Source organism: Gorilla gorilla, chromosome 14, assembly GCF_029281585.2.
Source record: "Gorilla gorilla gorilla isolate KB3781 chromosome 14, NHGRI_mGorGor1-v2.1_pri, whole genome shotgun sequence".
Taxonomy (NCBI): Eukaryota; Metazoa; Chordata; class Mammalia; order Primates; family Hominidae; genus Gorilla; species Gorilla gorilla.
The window spans coordinates 38,120,005-38,140,404 of NC_073238.2; the positions used below are offsets into that span (position 1 = coordinate 38,120,005).

General features: G+C 37.8%; 1 protein-coding gene across 4 annotated transcripts in view; it reads right to left on the reverse strand.

Moving 5' to 3' along the window:
* Nucleotides 1–20,400, reverse strand: part of MIPEP (mitochondrial intermediate peptidase) — a 160,382-nt gene that overhangs the window by 79,206 nt on the left and 60,776 nt on the right. For 2 of the 4 annotated variants that reach the window (XR_008670783.2, XM_019039912.3), the window contains exons 15-16: nucleotides 17,390–17,479; nucleotides 1,439–1,513 (exon numbers count right to left, since the gene is read on the reverse strand). Coding sequence is in view for 2 of the 4 variants with exons in the window: in XM_019039912.3 (XP_018895457.1) it covers nucleotides 1,439–1,513; nucleotides 17,390–17,479 (165 nt within the window). In the remaining 2 variants the exon portion in view is untranslated. The remainder of the gene's footprint in view (nucleotides 1–1,438; nucleotides 1,514–17,389; nucleotides 17,480–20,400) is intronic. The other 2 variants (XR_008670784.2, XM_004054258.4) reach the window with 1 other exon arrangement.

Below are 20,400 nucleotides of genomic sequence, written 5' to 3' on the forward strand. Positions count from 1 at the left end.
TCCCCATAGAAAGTTGAAACAATTCACTTCCTTTCCACCCGTGTTCGTCTCCACTGTCCAAGTGTAATATAAAAGCTGAACCCAGGCAGCTCCTCTACCAGGACTTTGCCTCTCTCTGTCTCTAGGGGGCTATTGTTTTCGGAGGGCAGAGGAGGGAAAGGTTGGTTTTCCATTTTAAAAGAAAATTATCAGAACACTTTTTCAAGAAGAAAGCCACAAAACAGACTTTTAAAAGCCAGGCCTTCTACTAAAGATATCAGCAAATCAAGACTTTTGCCAAGTAATGTTAATTTTTAAAAATAACTCAGAAATCCTTTAAAAATTATATTGATATGAATAGATACTGAGTAAGGTAAAGCAAATACAGATTCATAGTTTTGTCTATATAATAGATTTCCTTCACTGAAACATGTATTTCATGTTTGAAGGTACAGAAAAACAAGCACATTTATTACCTTCTAGGGACTGAATTTTACAAAACTATAAAGCAATTAAATAGTGATTACTTTGTTAAACAGGTAACTGAATCATCATAAAGTGAATACTGCCTAAGATGAAAGATGGGTGTTTAAGGTGTTCACATAACTCTCAAGATCTGAAGAGGAGTGAGAATTCCATAAACAATCTCAGTCATTACAAACATCTACGCATCTGATGTCATGCAGACCTGGCATCCAGATGGTTCATGAAAGTTTTCTGGTCTTCATCTCAAAACCTGGGAAGTTGGTTTTGAATATTATCTAAAACTAACAGTAATTACTATCTAAACTTCAAACCTAAAAACACAAAAATTTTAAAAAGATACAAAATGAATAAACATGTATATATAAAATTAAGTTTGAGCCTTAATTTAGCTGGCAAAATGTGTGATTTAGAAGTCGTGTAAATTTTCTAAGCTTTCATTTTTTCCCAACTGAAAATGGGAAATAGTCTTTTTTTTTTTTTTTTTTTTGAGACAGAGTCTTGCTCTGTTGCCCAGGCTGGAGTCAGTGGCAAGATCTCGGCTCACTTCAACCTCCACCTCCCAGGTTCAAGCGATTCTCCTGCCTCAGCCTCCTGAGTAGCTGGGATTATAAGCATGCACCACCATGCCCGGCTAATTTTTGTATTTTTAGTAGAGATGGGGTTTCACCGTGTTGGTTAGGCTGGTCTCAAACTCCTGACCTCGTGTTTCGCCCACCTCGGCCTCCCAAAGTGCTGGGATTACAGGTGTGAGCCACTGTGCCTGGCCAGGAAATAATTTTATTCAACGCCTACTTTATAAGGGCAGTGTGAGGACTAAATGAGTCAATTTTGGTCAAGTTCTTTGAACTCAGATGAAAGATGTTTTAGAAGCATAATTATTATAATAAATAGGTATCATTGGCAAGAATTTAAAGTTATATATTTATTTGGGATAATGACTCCGGAAAACTTCAGAACAAAGGTACATACATACCTGAAGTTGCATATCAGCTGCAGCACAAACCTTTTTAGATTCACAAAGACGAGACACCATATTTTTTGGCAGTGGCTTGATAAAACAAAAGAATATATATGTAAGTAAACTGCGTAATAAGTCACCGCACTATGTATAAGTCAGGAAATTTAAAAATAACATCAAATGTAAAATGAGTAATAGAATTTCATTATAGTTTAAAAATAATAACTTTAAATACTTTAGTTGGCAAGACAACATGAATAAAGACATTCTGTTTAATTTCAAAAAGCGGTAATTGTCAAATAAGGGTTTGTACATGAAAATACAGGATTATGTGGAACTAAGTCACTGGCGCCGATCTTTAAAAATCTATTTAAAACCTCAAAGGGAATACTTTTTCTGCTCCTTTGCTATTAGTGAGTGCCTGTTCAAATACTCTCTTGACTTTTAAGTGCATATAATCACTGACAATAGGACTAAAAGATGAAAATGTCAAGAAATAAATGGTAATTCATGGTGTCAGCCAGTGTTAAAGCTAAACTGACATCCTAACAAACAGTCATAATAATGAATTGCAGATTATTTTCTTTTCCAATCTGAAAGAACTGTAGAGCTTGGACACTTAGTTTAATGTCCCTAAGTGATTTAAGGCTTTCTTTTTGAGATGAATTAGGCCTAACCCTATAACATACAGATCCTCTTAGAAATAAATTAATAATGTAGTTGAACAAGAACTTTCCTCAATCTTACTCTACTTTAAAATCATTAATACTGATGTTTATTAAAGAAAGATACCGATTTACAACCTAATTAAGCTAAAAGCCCCTCTAGAGAAACACATTATATAAAGACCAATGGCAAGTTACTCAGTTATACAAGTATGGTCGTATAAATTAACCACCTGTGAATGAGAACGTGGGCTGTCTGCTGGAAGCGGAAACTAGCCACTGCTTTGTAGGAGTCTACTCCCAGGGCCTAGAACAGGGCCTGGAGCCGGCAGACACTCAGGAAAGATTTGTGAAGGAATGAACTAATAGAAGAACTGCTAGGAAATGGCTTCTTAAGTGAAAGACATAGAATCTGCTGACTGCTCAGATGACAAACCTACAGCCTTTTCTCTTTCCGTTTGGCAGCAAGAGAAGTAAACTAGGCAGAAAAGACAATATTTTTAAAGAGCTAAGACACAGATGGGAGAAAGCTACATAGTGTGAATTCTGGTACAGGTCACAGGCCTGGGGCTTTCTGACACCAGGGGCACTCATCTTGTATGAAAGAAATATTTCCTCAAACAGGATTTTTAACAGTCAAGATTTATTTAAGTCATATCTGCCAATAGATTGTGTCAAAATGTTCACGTTTCTTTAAACCTTACTTTATATCATATTTTATGTTGTTGACAGGATTCATGCTACATTTAAAAGATTTTTCATGCTTCACCAAGTTTTAATAATTTTTACAAAAAAAGTATATGTGGAAGAATGACACTGAAACCACCTTTGCAGAATTGTAAGTAATAAGAAGAGAAGTCTAACATGACTGACTCCATCCTGCTTCTAACCTCTCAGGCTACATTGTCTTTAGCTTATTCTAGTGCAGAGGCCAAGATAACTATAGGAAAAATTTGGTTTATAGTTAAACTTTGAGGCTAGAAAACCTGACCTTCCTGCTTGTTTGGGGACTGAAGCCACATTCCTGAGGCTGGATTCGAATTATGGTAGGGGCCTGGACTTTGCTAAACAATAGATACACTTAAACAATCACCTGCCACTGCTAAGCTTGCTTTTCTATAAGTTGCTCACCACCAGAGTCACATAGCCAGAGGCTATAAGACTTGTAACTTCCCCAGCTACTCCTGTAAATAACACGACTATTGTGGAACCTAAAGAACTGGTCTTCGAGATATTTTTCAGATTTAGCATTTCGACAAACCAAGAGATGCTACCCGGTCCTGAGACCCACCCCCCAACCAGGAACAGACTCAGCTGTGCAGTTTAGACACTCCTGTGATTTCATCCACAGCTTATCAACTGTTTCAGTTCCCCAGGCCCCTGCCTGACAAAGCATCTTTAAAAACTCTAGCCTCCAAGTTCTCAGGGAGGTGGATTTGAGAAACGCCTTCTGTTTTCCACTTAGCTGGCCCTGCTATGATTAAACTGTTTGTTGCAACATTTGCTGTTCTCGGTGCATTAGCTTTTCTGGGCAGTGGTCAAGAAGAACCCATTGAGCTGTGACAATATTTTCTCATTTAACTAACACATATGAAGACCATGTAAGTAAGCACTGCATTAGGCACAAGGGGCACAAACAGTGGGCAACAGCAGGTGTCTGCCCCCAAAACTTCTCAGCTAGCATTCTCCACATAAGCACCAATTCCACAGTTACTAACTGTAACGCGTGCAGGGAAGAAAAGGCCCGTAGGGGATGGTATGTGAGCTGTGACCCTGAAAGGCTTGATGGATGTAGGAATGAGATTTGCCAAATGAATAGGTGTTAACTAGACAAGAGAAGGATGGATGGGAAGGGGAAAGAAGCATTTCAGGCAGAAGAAACAGCACATGCAAAAGGCAGGAAAGAACAGGGCTGTTGGCAGAAGGTGGAAGCCAGCAGAGGACAGGAAAGGAGGTCCCCATTGGAGAAGCCAGGAAGCTGAGCCACGCTGGGTCCCATCTCCACCCTGAGAAATTAAAAAAAAAATTCTGAGCCCCTAACCGACTGAACAGACCCCCTGTTGGCCAAAGGGACCCCAGAAAAACTCTGGAAACTTGAGTTCCAGACCATGACGGGATGGGCAGTTGGTTGTGCCTCACTCTCCCCATCCCTCGCTCACTGCCATTAGGCTTTCTTCCCTACCAGCAAACCAGACACTGCCTGTAAAAAAAGAAAATACGTATTTAGAAAAAAACAAAAAATGCTACCACTGGAGAAAACTGGGTGAAGGGGACATAGGACCTCTCTGCATTTTTGTTTTTGCAACTTTCTGTGAATTTATAACTATTTCAAAATAAAAAGTTAGTACCCCAATTATCTATTCAATGTCTACTATATATTGTAATACAAAGAACATTCACTTGTAAAGAAACACATAAGTAGAGAATAAGTACAATCCTAGTAGAATAGTGCAGAGGACAGAATCATTAACTCATCAAATCACAAATAAAAAATACACATATTGTGTGTGCTATACATAGAAAAGTAAATGTTCTTTTTAAAAAAACTAGTTTGCTTGTCAGTCAACTGGAATTAATAAGCGTATTAATTGAAATGAAGTTATATGCTTACTCTCTTAGGAAATACTTGCTTTTTAAAACATAACAAATTTGAAAAAAAAACTTATATACCATACAAACTGATTTTCTTTTAAAGTTGTATCTAAAGTTATTTTTTAAAAATAAACAACGTTTCAAAATTAAAACTGAAATTTAAAAATGTTTCCTGGTCAAGATTTTCTTCTGTAAATATTGCTTTGCCAATTGCGGCCATGATAACCAATATTGAACTACAGTGTTCCCTGGTATACATGGGGGAACTGGTTCCGGGACCTCCTAAGGATACCAAGATCTGTAGATGTGCAAGTCCCTGCTGTGAAATGATACGGTATTTGCATATAACCTATGCACATCCTCCTGTATATTTGAAATCACCTCTAGTGTGTAAATAGTTGTTATAGTGTATGTTTTAGAAAATAATGACAAGAAAAAAAGTCTGTACATGTTCAGTACCGACACAACCATCCATTTTTCTTCCCCAAATATATATACATATAAATACGTATTTATGTATATCTATAAAAAAATATAAAATATACCTATCTCTCTCACAAACAGGGTTTCACTGTATTGCCCAGGCTGGAGCGCAGTGGCACAATCATAATTCACTGCATCCTCGAACTCCTGGGCTCAAAGATCCTCCCACCTCAGCCAAGATCTTGAGGGGCTAAGACTACAGGCATGAGCCACCATGTCCAGCACCCAAGTAATTTCAATCTGCTGTTGGTTGAATCCACAGATGCGGAACCCACAGATACAGAAGGTTGACTGTAATTCAATTTTGCTGTAATTCCAAAAGCAATTAAGTCTACAGAGCAGCACAGATGTTTAATATTATTGTCTCCTAAACACAAGACTCTCACATTTGCTACATTAAAGAAACAGAATTAACATATCTAAGCTGATAGGTAATGAGCAACTATGTATAAATGAAAACGCATTTAAAACACCTAAGCCTTGAATAATATTATAATTATGTTCAGTATATTGAATTTGAAAATTTACCAAAGTCTGAGGCATCAGAAATAATTTTCACCATATTATCAGCTGCATGTTTTACCAGATACTATTTCAATTTCCATAATTTCCAAGGCAGAAAATACTCCCTTTGACTGATCTGTAAATCTCCTATCTCACACTGACATATAATTTCTCAATTCTTCTGAGGATATGGATACTACTATAGTTATTAAAAAAAATTTTTTTTTTTTTTGAGATGGAGTCTTGCTCTGTTGCCTAGGCTGGAGTGCAGTGGCACAATCTCGGCCCACTGCAAGCTCCGCCTCCCAGGTCCATGCCATTCTCCTGCCTCAGCCTCCCGAGTAGAGTAGCTGGGACTACAGGCGCCCACCACCACGCCTGGCTAATTTTTTGTATTTTTAGTGGAGACGGGGTTTCACTGTATTAGCCAGGATGGTCTCGATCTCCTGACCTTGTGATCCGCCTGCCTTGGCCTCCCAAAGTGCTGGGATTACAGGTGTGAGCCACCATGCCTGGCCCCATACTTATTAAAAATTAAAAAGAATCCTACCAGCATATTAAGAATGCTATAAATCAAGAATGTTTATATTAGCTCATTATGGTAAAGAACAACTGTGCAAGAAATATCAGGACCGGAGAGCTCTTTTGGGCCTTTCAGGCTGTTTCTAACATTCTAACTCCTGACCATCGAAATGGCTGCTTCACAATATCCAATTAATCAAGAAATACCATTCGTTCCATGAACTTAACCCATTACAGTAGAACTGAGAGCATGGCCTGCCTTAACACCAAAATCTGCCGCATTTCAAACTCCTATGATTGCGCTTCACTGTAGCACAGTAAGGAGCATCAGATAAAACAGAGTTTGAATCCCAACTGTGCTACTTACCAGCTAAGTGGCATGGATGTTGGGCAATTACTGAACTTTGTGAAGCCACATTTTCCTCATCTGCAAAATGTTGATATTATCTTTTCATAGGATGAGAATCAAGCAAGATAATGAGTTTTAAAATGTTAATACATCAGGTTTAACACAGATACTGAATAAATGGTAGCTGGTATTCTTTACTACTACTGCTGCACTATATAATACAATAATCACTGACTTTGACAAACTTTATTTACATTTTACTTTGTTATTTACATACTCTGCAAATGTGATCTGTTTCAGATCTATAAGTTCTTAGAAGACAGCAATTATAGCTAAACAATTTTCTCTCTGTAGCACCTAACAATCAAGTTCTAAATAAGGAATGTACTTTCATAGTTTCCTGATTTTTTTTTTTTTTTTTTGAGTCAAGAGTCTCGCTCTGTAGCCCAGGCTGGAGTGCAGTGGTGCAATCTTGGCTCACTGCAACTTCTGCCTCCCAGGTTCAAGTGATTCCTCCCACCTCAGCTTCCCAAGTAGCTGGGACTGCAAGCATGCACCACCATGCATGACTAATTTTTGTATAGTAGAGATGGGGTTTTGCCATGTTGGCTGGGCTGGTCTCGAAGTCCTGACCTCAGGAGATCCACCTGCCTGGGCTTCCCAAACTGCTGGGATTACAGGTGTGAGCCACTGTGCCAGGCCTATTTTTAATTTTTTTTCATTTATAAAATAGCCGATTATCTTGAACCCAAAATGTACGCCTCCTCAAATTACCCGGCTTTAGAAGAGGATGCTTTCTCTAACCTGGTAATTAATTTAAGGTTTACAAAAAACCCCCACAATGAAATAAAGTAATGTGCTAGTAATCTATTAATATCTTCGATATTTCAATATCTGCCACAAAACTTGGTCATTAACTCACTTTTTGAAAATATTTTCTCCACCTTAAGTAGAACTGGTTATCAAACAATGAGTCAGTTTTTCATCTGCAGGTTCTAGCTCATATTTATAAAATACTGGTACTAATCAGAAAATGTCTCTCTTCTGACGATCAAATGTATCTCATGCCATAAGTCTAGATAGTTCAGAATTGCATAGTTTTGAACGAAAAGTCTACTGTAATTATTACTTCTGTTTGTAATGTGTCTTTTCTGCCCTGGTTGCCTTTAAGGTTTTCTCTTTATCTTTGGTTTCCAGCAGTTTGACAACAATGTATCCAGGTATATTCTTTCTGATTGTTTGTCCTGCTTGGGATTCTTGAAGCTTCTTGGATCTCTGGTGTGCTTTTCATTATTTTTGGCAAATTCTCAGTTATTATGCCATCAAATATTTCTCCGGCCTTGTTATTGCTCTCTTTTCCTTTCTGGAACTTGAATTGCATGTATGTTACGCTGGCTGGTATTGTCCCAGAGTTCTTGGATGCTTGGTTTTGTTTTTGTTTCCCATCCCCTAGTCCTTTCCCCCCTCTGTATTTCAGTTTAAATAATTTCTACTGACCTAATCTATCTTTAAATTCACTGATTCCTTCCCTAGTTTCATCGAGTGTATGGATGAGCTTCTCGAAGGAATTCTTCATATGTGATATCGTGGCTTTATTACCTACATTTGCATTTGACTGTAGTTTTTTTTTGTAGTTTCCACTTCTCCCTATCTGTTCATACATGTTATCCATGTTTTCCGTCTTATCCTTTAATGGTTGTTTAAGTCCCTGACAGACAGTGACTTTGAAGTTATTCTAGTTGTTAGTTATTTTCAAGTTCCTCAGTTTGCTTTTATTGATTAGCTTTATCTTGGAGCAGGGAGTCAGGGTTTTCTGCTATTTCTGCAGCAGCAGCCAATCACTTCCTACAACACGGAGGAAGCCTGTCTGCTTTCCCACCCTTCTCTCATGAGCACCCAGAGGAGGCCGACAGAAAATGGCCTATAAGTGAATGCAAACTCCTCCAGTATCAGGGCCCTCAGGTATTCCAGATTGATATTCCAGTCCACACTGGGTCTCTAACAATTCGCTAAAGTGTTACTGATCTCTTCTTACCCCTTTGTACAGCAGTCAACCTTTCCACCCATGATCTGCCACAGGTGAGCCATCTGTAACTCTTTGGATTCAGACACCTCGAGGGCCCTGAGACCTCAGCTTCCCTATGAGCTTGAGAAAAGTTAGCATTCTACCTGCCTTTTCCTGTAGGAAGGTTGGTTGCCAGCACTGCTCTTTCGAGCTTTCTGCATCCTAGGTGGATGGGCAAATCCCAAACAGTTCAGACTTTCATTAAGTAATATCATTTGGGCTTAGCCTCCAAAGGAGAAAAACCAAACCAAACGAAACCAAACACAAAGGCAGAAAAGCTTTACAAAGGGTGAACTATGCTTTTAAGTCAGGAATTAGACATCATCAGAGACTATCATGAAGAAACTTGTAAAGCTTTGGCATGTATGACAGACAGCATAGCTGAGCACGGTCTCAAGCAGTTTGGTCAGTCGAGTGAGAATCCCCCTTTCCCCACCTTAGTAATTTTTTATCCTTCAACTCCTTCCACTCCCTCATTCCTTGGCTATAAATCTCCATTTTTCCTTGTTGAATATGGAGTTGAGCAGAATCTCTCCCCCACTACCAAACCTCACTGCAGTAGCCCCCCAACAAAGTCTGCCTTACTGTTCTTTAATAACTTTCATGAATAATTTTTCCTGTAACAAGAACAATAAAACATCACCCTTTGCCCTCAAAAGCATTAAAATTCCGATACCTGCATCACAAGAAGGTGGAGTCTGTGATGCATGCTGTAGGTGTGTAACTTCGGGCTTGTTGATTCACTTTCAATTTGTTTGTGTACCCCTCAAAATTCGATCCTGTGATTCAGGTATGCTGCCCCTTGATGGCAAAGGCACTTCCATCCAAAATTTGTTTTACTGATACTTCAACAAGCTCCCCCACAAAAGGATCAGTAAACATTCAGTGTTTACTGAATGAACACTTAATAAAACACTCAATAAAACATTCAGTGAATATAATTTATATATTTAATACACAATTAGTATACAATTGATAGATGAGGAAGTTAGATAAGGAAAAGTGAAAGCAGAAAAATAAAATGAGGTCAGAATTGAGGTTAGGCACATTAAAACATGTTTCCTATAATTCCATATCATTTTCACAGTTGGGCCATACATTTAGTTCTGGGTTTTGCAGTGGGCTAAGCAGCGTTAAAAGAAAAACTTTGGACAAATTAAATTTAACAGAGTTTGGCTAGGCGCGTTGGCTTACTCCTGTAATCCCAGCACTTTGGAAGGCTGAGGCAAGCTGATTACTTGAGGTCAGGAGTTCGAGGCCAGTCTGGCCAACATGGTGAAACCCTGTATCTACTTAAAAAAAAAAAAAAAAAAAATTAGCTGGGCATGGTGGCGGGTGCCTGTAATCCCAGCTACTCAGGAGGCTGAGGCATGAGAATTGCTGGAACGTGAACGCGGGAGGTAGAGGATGCAGTGCGACAAGATCGCACCACTGTACTCCAGCCTAGGTGACAGAGCGAGACTCTGTCTCAAAAATAATTAAGAATAAATAAATGAATAAATGAATAAATAAATAAATAAACTTAACAGAGTTAAACAGAGCAAAGGACACCTTAAAAATTGGGCAGTCCTTGGAACCAGAATAGGTTCAGAGAGACTCAGGAATTGCCATATAGTCTGATAATATTTATGGACAGAAAAAGGAAAATGACCTACAGAAAACAGACGTGAGGTACAGAAATAGCTGGGTTGGTTACAGTTCACATTTGCCTTATTTGAACAAGGTTTGAACAGCCTGTGTTTGGCTGAAACTCTGTGATTGGTACAAGGGTAGGTTACAGGCTGTTTATACCTCTAGTTAGGTTAGAGTTCATTATGTATGGAGAAATCTTTAAGCCTAATTTAAAATATGTAAGGCAGCTTTAGGCTAAATGTAACAGCGGAGAGGGAAATTCAATGATGTGCCTCATTCTAATTTCCGTGAGTAGTGGTCTAGATCACTTACCTGAAATTCCATAATCCCTTAAGGTCTGAAGACTGGAAAGTTTTCATAAATTTGACCAAAAAAACATTAGATGGCAAGACCTGACCTGGACAAATGTGAAGTTTGTAAAGTATTTATCTTTTAAAAATATTTACCCTTACACTTCGTGAATATGCAGAAATATGAATGTGTTTCACTACTGGGTACTCTACCAGAACTAGCTAGGTTTATTCATTTCTTTTAATTCAACATCCACAGTATAAGGTTAAACAAAAATTATGGGAGGCCATTGTTTTATACTGAGCTCCTACACTAGGCCCCAACAGACAAAACCAAACCAAATGGAGTCACTCATGCTAAATGCCACACAATCAAACCGAAGTTTTAGAGAAGCAGGTAGATCCCATACAGTCCAGTGTTTCCTGAAAATAGGAGATTGCAGTCTACCTGAGTCAGTGTAATATGGAAGCTCCCTTTGCTTTAACCCTTACAAAAGAGGAACCTGATGCTAATCAACCGGCTTTTTTTCCTAGTGTTCTGTTTCCTTGTTCCCACCTTATAAAACCCACTCTTCTGCTATTGCCCAGGGGTAGCTTTCATTATATTTTGTAGAATAGAGGCTGCCCAATTCATGAATCACATATAAAAGTCAAATGGATCTATAACCAAATTTGTTGCAATTTTTTCTTCTGATAAACCATATTAATTTTCTAAAAATCCAGAAAATTCTGAATTCCATAACATCTAATCCCGAAGTTTTAGATAGAGAACTATGTGTTATATATATTTGGTCTGAAATATGGCGTAAATTCTCCACTTTTTATTAAAAAAAAAAATAGAAAAAAAGCCAGACACGGTGGCTCACGCCTGTGATCCCAGCACTTTGGGAGACCAAGGCCAGTGGATCACCTGAAATCAGGAGTTCAAGACCAGCCTGGCCAACATGGTGAAACCCCATCTCTACTAGAAATACAAAAATTAGCCGGGTGTGGTGGCATGTACCTGTAATTCCAGCTACTTGGGAGGCTGAGGGAGGAGAATTGCTTGAACCTAGGAGGCAGAGGTTGCAGTGAGCTGAGATTGCATCCTTGCACTCCAGCCTGGGTGACAAGAGGGAGACTCCATCTCAATAAAAAAAAAAAAAAGGAAAAAAACCTCTTTTCATTCCAAGTGTTCTACACACAGTATATTGTACATGTCTTCCCAATGAGGTTTACAGACGTGTCATTTAAAAAATGGGTTAAGTGTGAGAAACTCTTCGAGCACTCTTAATTTTGTATCTATAGAATCCAGTTGAGTGAAGTCACTTGGCCTTCACTTGATGTTGTCCAACTCTCGTGCTTGTGTTGACTGAACAGAGGCCCTGCCTGTGGTAGAAGAGCCAACAATAAAAGCAGGTCAGATTGTCTAGGAAATTCACTCAAGTAAACACCTTTCTTGGGGATTCCAGTTATTAGCATATTAAATTATACGTAGTCCTCCCTTTATAGAAACCCATTTAATGCTACACCCATTTTCCAAAATTATTTGAGCACAGAACACCTGTCCCCTCCACCCCATACATATTTTATAATCAGGTGATTTAATATATAGAACACTGGTTGGAAAATGACTTGGTAAAGCAATTAAACGTAAACTTTCACTAATAAAAGAAACAATTCCTATAAATAAAACATTGTAAAGAAATAAAGGAATAAATACAGCTGTTATTCTGGCTATCTTACAGCTTCTTTCCAGTCTTATATTTACACCCACTTTATTAGAAAGCTTCTCTTCAGCTCTTCTCCATCGCACCTGGCTCTGCCTCTCCCAGGCCAGCACAGCCCCCAGACATTCTGGGAACTTGCCTGCAGGGTGTCCTGCCGCTCTGGTGCCTGAGCCAGTTCCAATGCCCCATCAGAGTGTGCATTTCTAAGGAATGAAAGTTGATGGAGCTCATGAAAGCACACTAATTTGCCTTTCCCTATGGCCACGGAACAAATGGATAGAGCACAGAAGGTGCTGTATGTTCTGGTCTCCTCAATGCATTAGCAGATCCACAAAACTCATTCTGATTTCTCTGCTCCAAAACAGAAGAAAAATAGCCAGCATCCAACACTGCCTCCATACTGAAAAACGCCAAATAATACCAACTGCAAGCTCCACATTTCCCTCCTGCAACATTTTCTTTTTCCACAGTGAAGAGGGAGATTCCCACTCTGTTATTTTTTCAGATATCACCTATCAACTATTATTTTTATGGAGGCATTTTATTGAAATACAATAGTAAATCTAGTTATACACTCACTCAGTAAAGCTTTGCAATCTGCAACCTTTACAAACTATCTTACTATAGAGTTGTTCAGAAACAGTTTTCCATAAAATCTGTATCCCTTAACAAGGGCAGACTATTTTAAACATGGCTTGAGAATTTATGTTAATGTGAATTTATTTCAAAGCAATTTTTACTGAGTGAACTTTATATTTCAGATAATTTATGCCCCTTCCTAGTTTCTTTCATAAAAATATCTGCAGATTTTTTTTTGTCACTATAGAATCCCACCAAGTCCAAATGAGCCCTGGTTTGAAGCTGGCTGCCTCCTGTGCTTACGAAATGGGCTGTAAGAGAAGACAGAGCAAGAAAAGCAGGTGAGACCTGTCACAAGACTCTCTGGGCTCATCTTCACCTAGCATCCCACCCTGTGCAAGGCATCCTACTAAGCAGCTGGGTAATACACAATGAATCTCACCTGATCCTGCTACCTGGAACCAGAAAAGGAATGTACAACCTGCAGTATCTGAGGGGGGTTGGTTCCAGGACCTTCCGCCAAGAACAAAATCCATACATGTTCAAGTCCCTGGTATAAAATAGTATAGTATTTGCATATAACCTATGATGCATATCCTCTTACATACTTTAAATCATGTCTAGACTACTTGTAATACCTAATACAAAGTAGCTATGTAAATAGTTGTTACACTGTACTGCTTTTTTATTTGCATTTTAATAATTGTGTTGTTATTATTACTATTTTTTCCAAGTATTTCTGACCCATGGTTAGTTCACTGTGTGGACACAGAAGGGCCAAATGTATTTCAGAATTCATAAGGCATGGGAAAATGCACCAAGAGCCACAAAAGAGGTGCAGATAAAGCAATAAAGGAATTTAGAAGAATCATTTACAGTGTTGGAAAAGCAATTACCCTAACAATAAATGGTGCCGTTTCTACTACCGTAACAGTGGTATTTCAAATGCAGAGATCAAACACTGCGGGTGGTTTTTTAAAATAGGAAAATGGTAGAAATGTTGTTTCTACAATTGGAATATAATATGCCAGTAATTAACTACAGTGACCTAATGTGCTTACTGTAATAATCCAACCTGAATTTTTCCACAATTACCACTGTATTTAAAACAGTAATTTCTGTGTTTATTTCTAAAAACTCAAGGTTTGACTATATGACTATAACAAGACAATGCAGCCTGTCTAATATGCTAAAGTTGCCTATAAACTAAAAAGAACTGACTTAAGCCCTGGAGTGGTTGCCTCACATTGCCCCACCCCGCAAGGCTGTACTACGGTTGGGTAACCAAATGCTCCTATTTCGAGCATTTAGCTAATTGATTCATCCTATCCCCATGATGCATTCAATGACTTAAACTTAGATTTCTAGAGCCCCAACTAGACTCTGTGAGACACAATCAGCCATTGCTGTGTGAAAGGTGTCCTTAAAGGACACTAGGGAGTGGGGGCCCCACCCTCTTTGTGTACCCAAACACACAGCTGTGCAAGAGAGGACTCCCAGTGCTCGTTTATTCTACTGTTTGTTAATGCCAGAACACATTTACAGCCAGAAAGGGGAAATGAAAGACTATAAAACTGAACTCCTTCTTATATTAAGAAGGTAAAAATCTGTGTCTTGCTCAGAATTGCAACTTTTTTTTTCCCTAAATATGGATTATAAGAACAGTAATTACCCAACTATGTGAAGCCCAAAGCAAGTAGAGACCAGCAGCATCTGGGCGCTTCTTTTTTTTTTTTTTTGAGACAGAGTCTTGCTCTGTTACCCAGGCTGGAGTGCAGTGGTATGATCTCAGCTCACTGCAACCTCGCTGGGCGCTTCCTGGAAATATAGAATCCTGAACCCACTTCACATCCATTAAATCAGAATCTTCATTTTATCCAGATCCCCAGGTGATTGTGTGTTAAAGTTTTAGATACCTGACTTAGAAAAAAAAACAATCATCACAATGACTTGAAAAACAAAGATGAGCAAACTTAAATTGTTCTAATTTTACAAGCAGAAAAATGGTCCGTAAGGAGGAGCACTGTGTGAAAGACAAAGGCTTGGGTCTGAGTTACGCATCCTGTGTTTTCTATTGCTACTCTTTTGCCTCTTAGCCTAACGAAATCTCAGAGTATCCTATTTTCTCATTTGTAAAATGAGGATAAAAATACCTCTGCCACAAAATTAGTATGAAGGTTCAATAAGGTGACAATTAGTTAATGAACTTCTAAAATGTATTAACTAAATGGAAGAAATTCAGGTCCCTGCATCTGAAACATCTGACTTTCTCAATGCTGTCACAGCGTGGGTGACCACACATGGAGGTGGGCATGACAGTCCTAGGTTATGACTGCCATCTTGGTGTGATCAATAATAGCATTCCCTTCTTTCTTAACAGCATTTTGGAGCTGGGCAAGGTGGCTCACGCCTATAATCCCTGCATTTTGGAAGGCCAAAGCCGGAGGACTGCTTGAGGCTGAATGTTCAAGAACAGGCTGGGCAACAGAACGAGACACCATCTCTACAAAAAAATTTAAAATTAGCTGGGCATGATGACAGGCCCTGTAGTCCTAGCTACTTGGGAGGCTGAGGCAGGAGGACTGCTTCAGCCCAAGAATTTGAGGTTTCAGGGAGCTGTGATTGCACCACTGCACTCTAGCCTGGGCGACAGTGTGAGACCCTGTCCCTCTCTCACCAAAAAAGGGGTTTGGCTTGGACAATAGATCATATTGTCACCCTATTAATAACTAACTTACTGAGTGCTTCATATGAGCCAAACACTGCGTCAGTTGTCCACAGCCTATGCTATACTGCCTTACCAAACAGAGGAAGGTGTCAACTGTATTCTTGGGGTAAACAACAGTGGCAGTGTTTGTTGACCACGCATAGGAACAAAAACATTAAAACAAATAGCTTTCCCATTCTATGAAGCTAGCACAGCATTTTGGAATGATTCTAGAAATAACACCAAAAAATACAAATGTCTGGTAAACATAGTTATCACCTGAATTCTCTGAATATTTTGTCATGAGTTTAAGTTGTAAGCATGTAATCTCATAAACTTGCTAAGTATTCTCTAACATTTCACAATCTCACTAGTCTAATTTAAATAACATTACATTAAAAGTTTGGTATCAAATTATTACAGAGCTAAGTCACTGTGATAAAAACCTTTTTTACTTATGACCATTGAGAAAATGTACTGTGGTGAGAAGCTGCATATATATTAACAGGTAAGACAATCTCCGGTACAAGTCCTTGTTATGGTAGTAATTCAACTCATCCTGAAGCAGAGAACTCCTACCGCTGATGTCCCTGGGCACGTGATAGGTCTAATGACAAAAAACTTGTTGAAACATAGCCATCCAAAACAAGAAAATACTTCAGTGGTATAAAGCCAGGCACCAGGCTGCCAAGCAGCAGCTCTGATTTCCCAGCTGATCCCATCCCACCCCAAGCTGTGTGTCACAGCACTGCATTTCCTCACGTGTCTATAATGGAAAAACAACTGGATAGCATGTCTCAACTAGCTTGTTTTGATATAACCAGTAATCCAGATGGCACATAATCAATAAAATAAAAATGTTGGCTAGGCCCAAGGAGACAAAATCTCAAGCCTAAATCCACAGGAAATACTACTTTTCACTTACTTTTAAGTAGTGTTTTCTAACAAACTAAATAAGATGATCTAAGATTAAAAAACCCTTTAAAAATGCTTACACTTTATCACAGACCCACTGATGGTTTAAAGAAACATAGGTCAGATGGCTTTGAGTTTTGCAGGGTTCAACACTAAACATTTTAATGTGTGATAGGGATCCAACTTCCATTTTTTCTAAAAATATTCCAATAATACTGTGCTTTACAGTTTGTGTCCATTATTAAATTTGTCCAAAAATTTTGAGGCAGGTATGGAGGCTTGCTAAATTTTAATTTTGACATATTTATTCCATTTATTTTATATAAAGGAGCAGAAAAGTCTCAGACAAGTTCAATGACTGGTCTAAAGTCAGCTGTGTATGGTGGTGGGGCCGGGCTCAGATCCATCTCTACTTCCCTGTTCAGTGCTCTTGTCTAGACATAATTGAGAAGCATTAACACTGAAAGTAAGAAAAGTTCCAAAACAACCTAAATCTGCCAAAGTTAATCTAATGCTAGTTGCACTGTCACGTTTACCTTCGATTCTTTTTCACATCTCTTGAAAGAAGATGACAGGAGAAGATTTATTACAAGTATGTATGTCTCCTTGAAGACAGAACTTAAGCAATTTTAGCCTTGGGCTGACTTTCACAAACTAAGGCGAGAAACTAAATCTTACAATGATGCAGGACAGAAAAGCACTAGAATGTTACTGTTCTAAAAATAACACTTAAAGTACATATGGGGCTTCCATTTTGTGAGACACATTGTCAGAAGTTTAGGCGATACATATTGAGGAATTTTTAACGAGAAAATACTGGAAAAAGAAAATACTCACAATGTTATAATACTGACTTGATCAACTTTAACTGAACTTTAAGGAAATTCTAAGGTGAAACTAATAGATCTATTGCCCCCCTCATTATTATTGTGTGATCTTTGGAAAATTACCTACCCTGGCTGAGTCTAAGGTAGCCAGGCAGTTAGTCCATACAGTGTGGACAACTAGGTACCAACCGTCAACTTCACAGACTGCCAGAAAGGACTAAATAAGAAAAAATTATGAGAGTGAGTATTAACTTCTCTAACATTGCTTTAAAAATATTCAGTGAGAAAGACAACTAGAGCAGCAAACATTTTAGTGTAGTGGCTAATGGACAAAACTATACAAAAAATAACAGGTTCTCTCAAAAATCAATTGGCTATATTTGGTGATTAGTAATGTAGCTGGGGTTGCAAAATTACCAGGAAAAAAAAAGATTTTAAAACAAGAAACATATAAAGATTAAGAGGATAACACATAAGGAAGAAAGGAATTGTTCATTGGGGAAACTATGCTTTTATGCATCTAATAAAATATTCTCAAAATATAGAGAGCAAAAATGGATAGAACTAAGGGGAAATTATATATCTATCATTCTCACAGTAGAAGACTTATACCTCTAAATTTTTGCTATATCAAAAAATTAGTTATATCAAAGATCTAAACAATACAATTAAAAGGTTGACTTACCAGACTAGTATGAAACCGCAGACCCAACAATTATAAATATACAATGTACTCAAGCACAGATGGAACATTTCTAAAAAACTGATGACACATGAAGCCATAAAATAAATATTAACAAACTGCAAAGAATCAATACCAGATAGACCAATTAATTAGATATCAGAAACAAAAAGATAAATAACTCCCCTGCAAAGGTTTAAAACTTTTAAACTATAGCTCTAAACAAGTATTTGCTTAAGGAGGAAATTACAATGGAAATTAGCAACTTTAAAAATATTTTGTATTAAAATCACAGAATTCAGCTAAAACATTTCATCACATCATTTAATATTTAAAGCATTAAAATTTAAATGCTTATGTTAAATAAAACAGAAACCTAATTAGATAAATGCCTATGAAATCAGAAGAAAAAAACAAGGATGGAGGAAGGAGAGAGTAATAATAAAAGTAGGAAGTAACGAACTGAAACAAACAAAATAGGATAAACAAAGTTTGCATTGGTTCTTTGAAAATACAGTCAGCCCTCCATATCTGAGGGTTGCACATTCATGGATTCAATCAACCATGACTCAAAAATATTTGGAAAAAAAACTGCATCTGTATCAAACATGTACAGACTTTTTTCTTGTCATTATTCCCTAAACAATACAGCATCTATTTATATAGCGTTTACATTGTGTTAGGTATTATAAGTAATCTAGAGATGATTTAAAGTATACAGCAGGATGTACATAGGTTATATGCAAATACTACACCCTTTCATAAAAGGGACTTGAGCATCCAAGGATTTTGGTAGCCACGTTGGCAGGGAGTAGTGGCCCAGGAACCAATCCTGCTTAGACACTGAGAGAAGATTACACTGATAAAGTAGACAAAATTCTGCCAAGATTAACAGAGAGAAAAAAATGAGAAAACAGAATTAGAAATTAAAAAGGATACAATTATAGCAGAATTTGAAGGATAAAAGAATGCTATAAGTAACTTTATGTGAATAAGCTGAAGAACTTGGCTCAAATTGATAAATGTCTAGAAAATTACAACTTAGCAAAGTTTATCTGAGAAGAAAAGAAAGCCCAAAGAGGCTTATGACTATTAAGGATTCAGTCATTTAAAAAATCTTCCCACAGAGAAAACAACAGACCCCGAATGGTTTCATAGATGAATTCCGACAGTTTTAAAGAACAAATGATAACAATGTTATAAATAAATGCTTGTGAAGAAAAGAAAAAGAAATACTCACCAACTCATTTTATGAAATAGTATATATTTAAGTGAACACCAGCAAATAATGACAAAGAAAAATCATAAGCAATCCCTCTCTCATAAACATAAATGCAAAAATCAAGAATATAAAAATATTAGTAAACTAGCAAACTATGAGGTGGGTGGATCAACTGGGCTCAGGAGCTCAAGGCCAGCCTGGCCAACATGGTAAAACCCCACCTCTACTAAAATTACAAAAATTAGCCATGTGTGGTGGCACATGCTGTAATCCCAGCTACTCAGGAGGCTGAGGTGGGAGAATCACTTGAACCCAGGAGGTGGAAGTTGCAGTGAGCAGAGACTGCGCCACTGCACTCCAGCCTGGGTGGTGGAGGGAGACTCTGTCTCAAAAAAATAAATAAATAAAATAATTAGCAAACTAAAGCCAGCTCTGCATTAAAAAATAACTATTATTTAGGACCAAGGTGGCTTAATCCTGAAATGCAAAGGTGGCCTAATGTTTAACATTAACATTCACTACATTAACAGATTAAAGGTGAAGAACAATCTGACAGCTCAAAAGATGCAGGAAAAAACTATGATAAAATGCAATACCCATTAATGATTTAAAAAAATAGTAGCAAACTGGACATAGAAAGGAATTTCCTTTTCCTGACATCTCCAACAAACCTATAACAAACATCTTTCTTTACAGTGACATATTAAAAACATTTCCTTTAAACACCAGGATCAAGGCAGTAATGCCCATACCCCGGCTTTTACTCAACATTAAGGAGGCTCTCATAAGTGGAGTAGAACAAGGTAAACAGAAAAGATACATGGTTGGAAAGGAAAAATAAAGCTGTCATTATTTTTAGCAGAAGTAATTATCTGGTTAAAAAAGCTTGTAAAAGTCTATAGACAAATTCTATGAATTAATAAGAAAGTTTAGCAAAGCTGCTGTAAACAAGAGCACTATACAAAAACGGACAAACAGCATTTTTAAACACCAGTAACAAACAATCTGAATATATATACTGCTTATAGCATCAAAAAGGTAGGGCATCCAGGAGGAAGCCCAACAAAAGCTGACCAAGGCCCTGGAAGAAAATTTTAAAACTGTATTCAAAGACTTTTGAAAAGACCCAAGAAATGGAGAGATATGCCATATTCATGGATTCAAAGATTCAATATTCAGAGATATCAGTTCTCTCCAAATTGGCCTAGAAATTTAATGTAATCCCAATCAAACT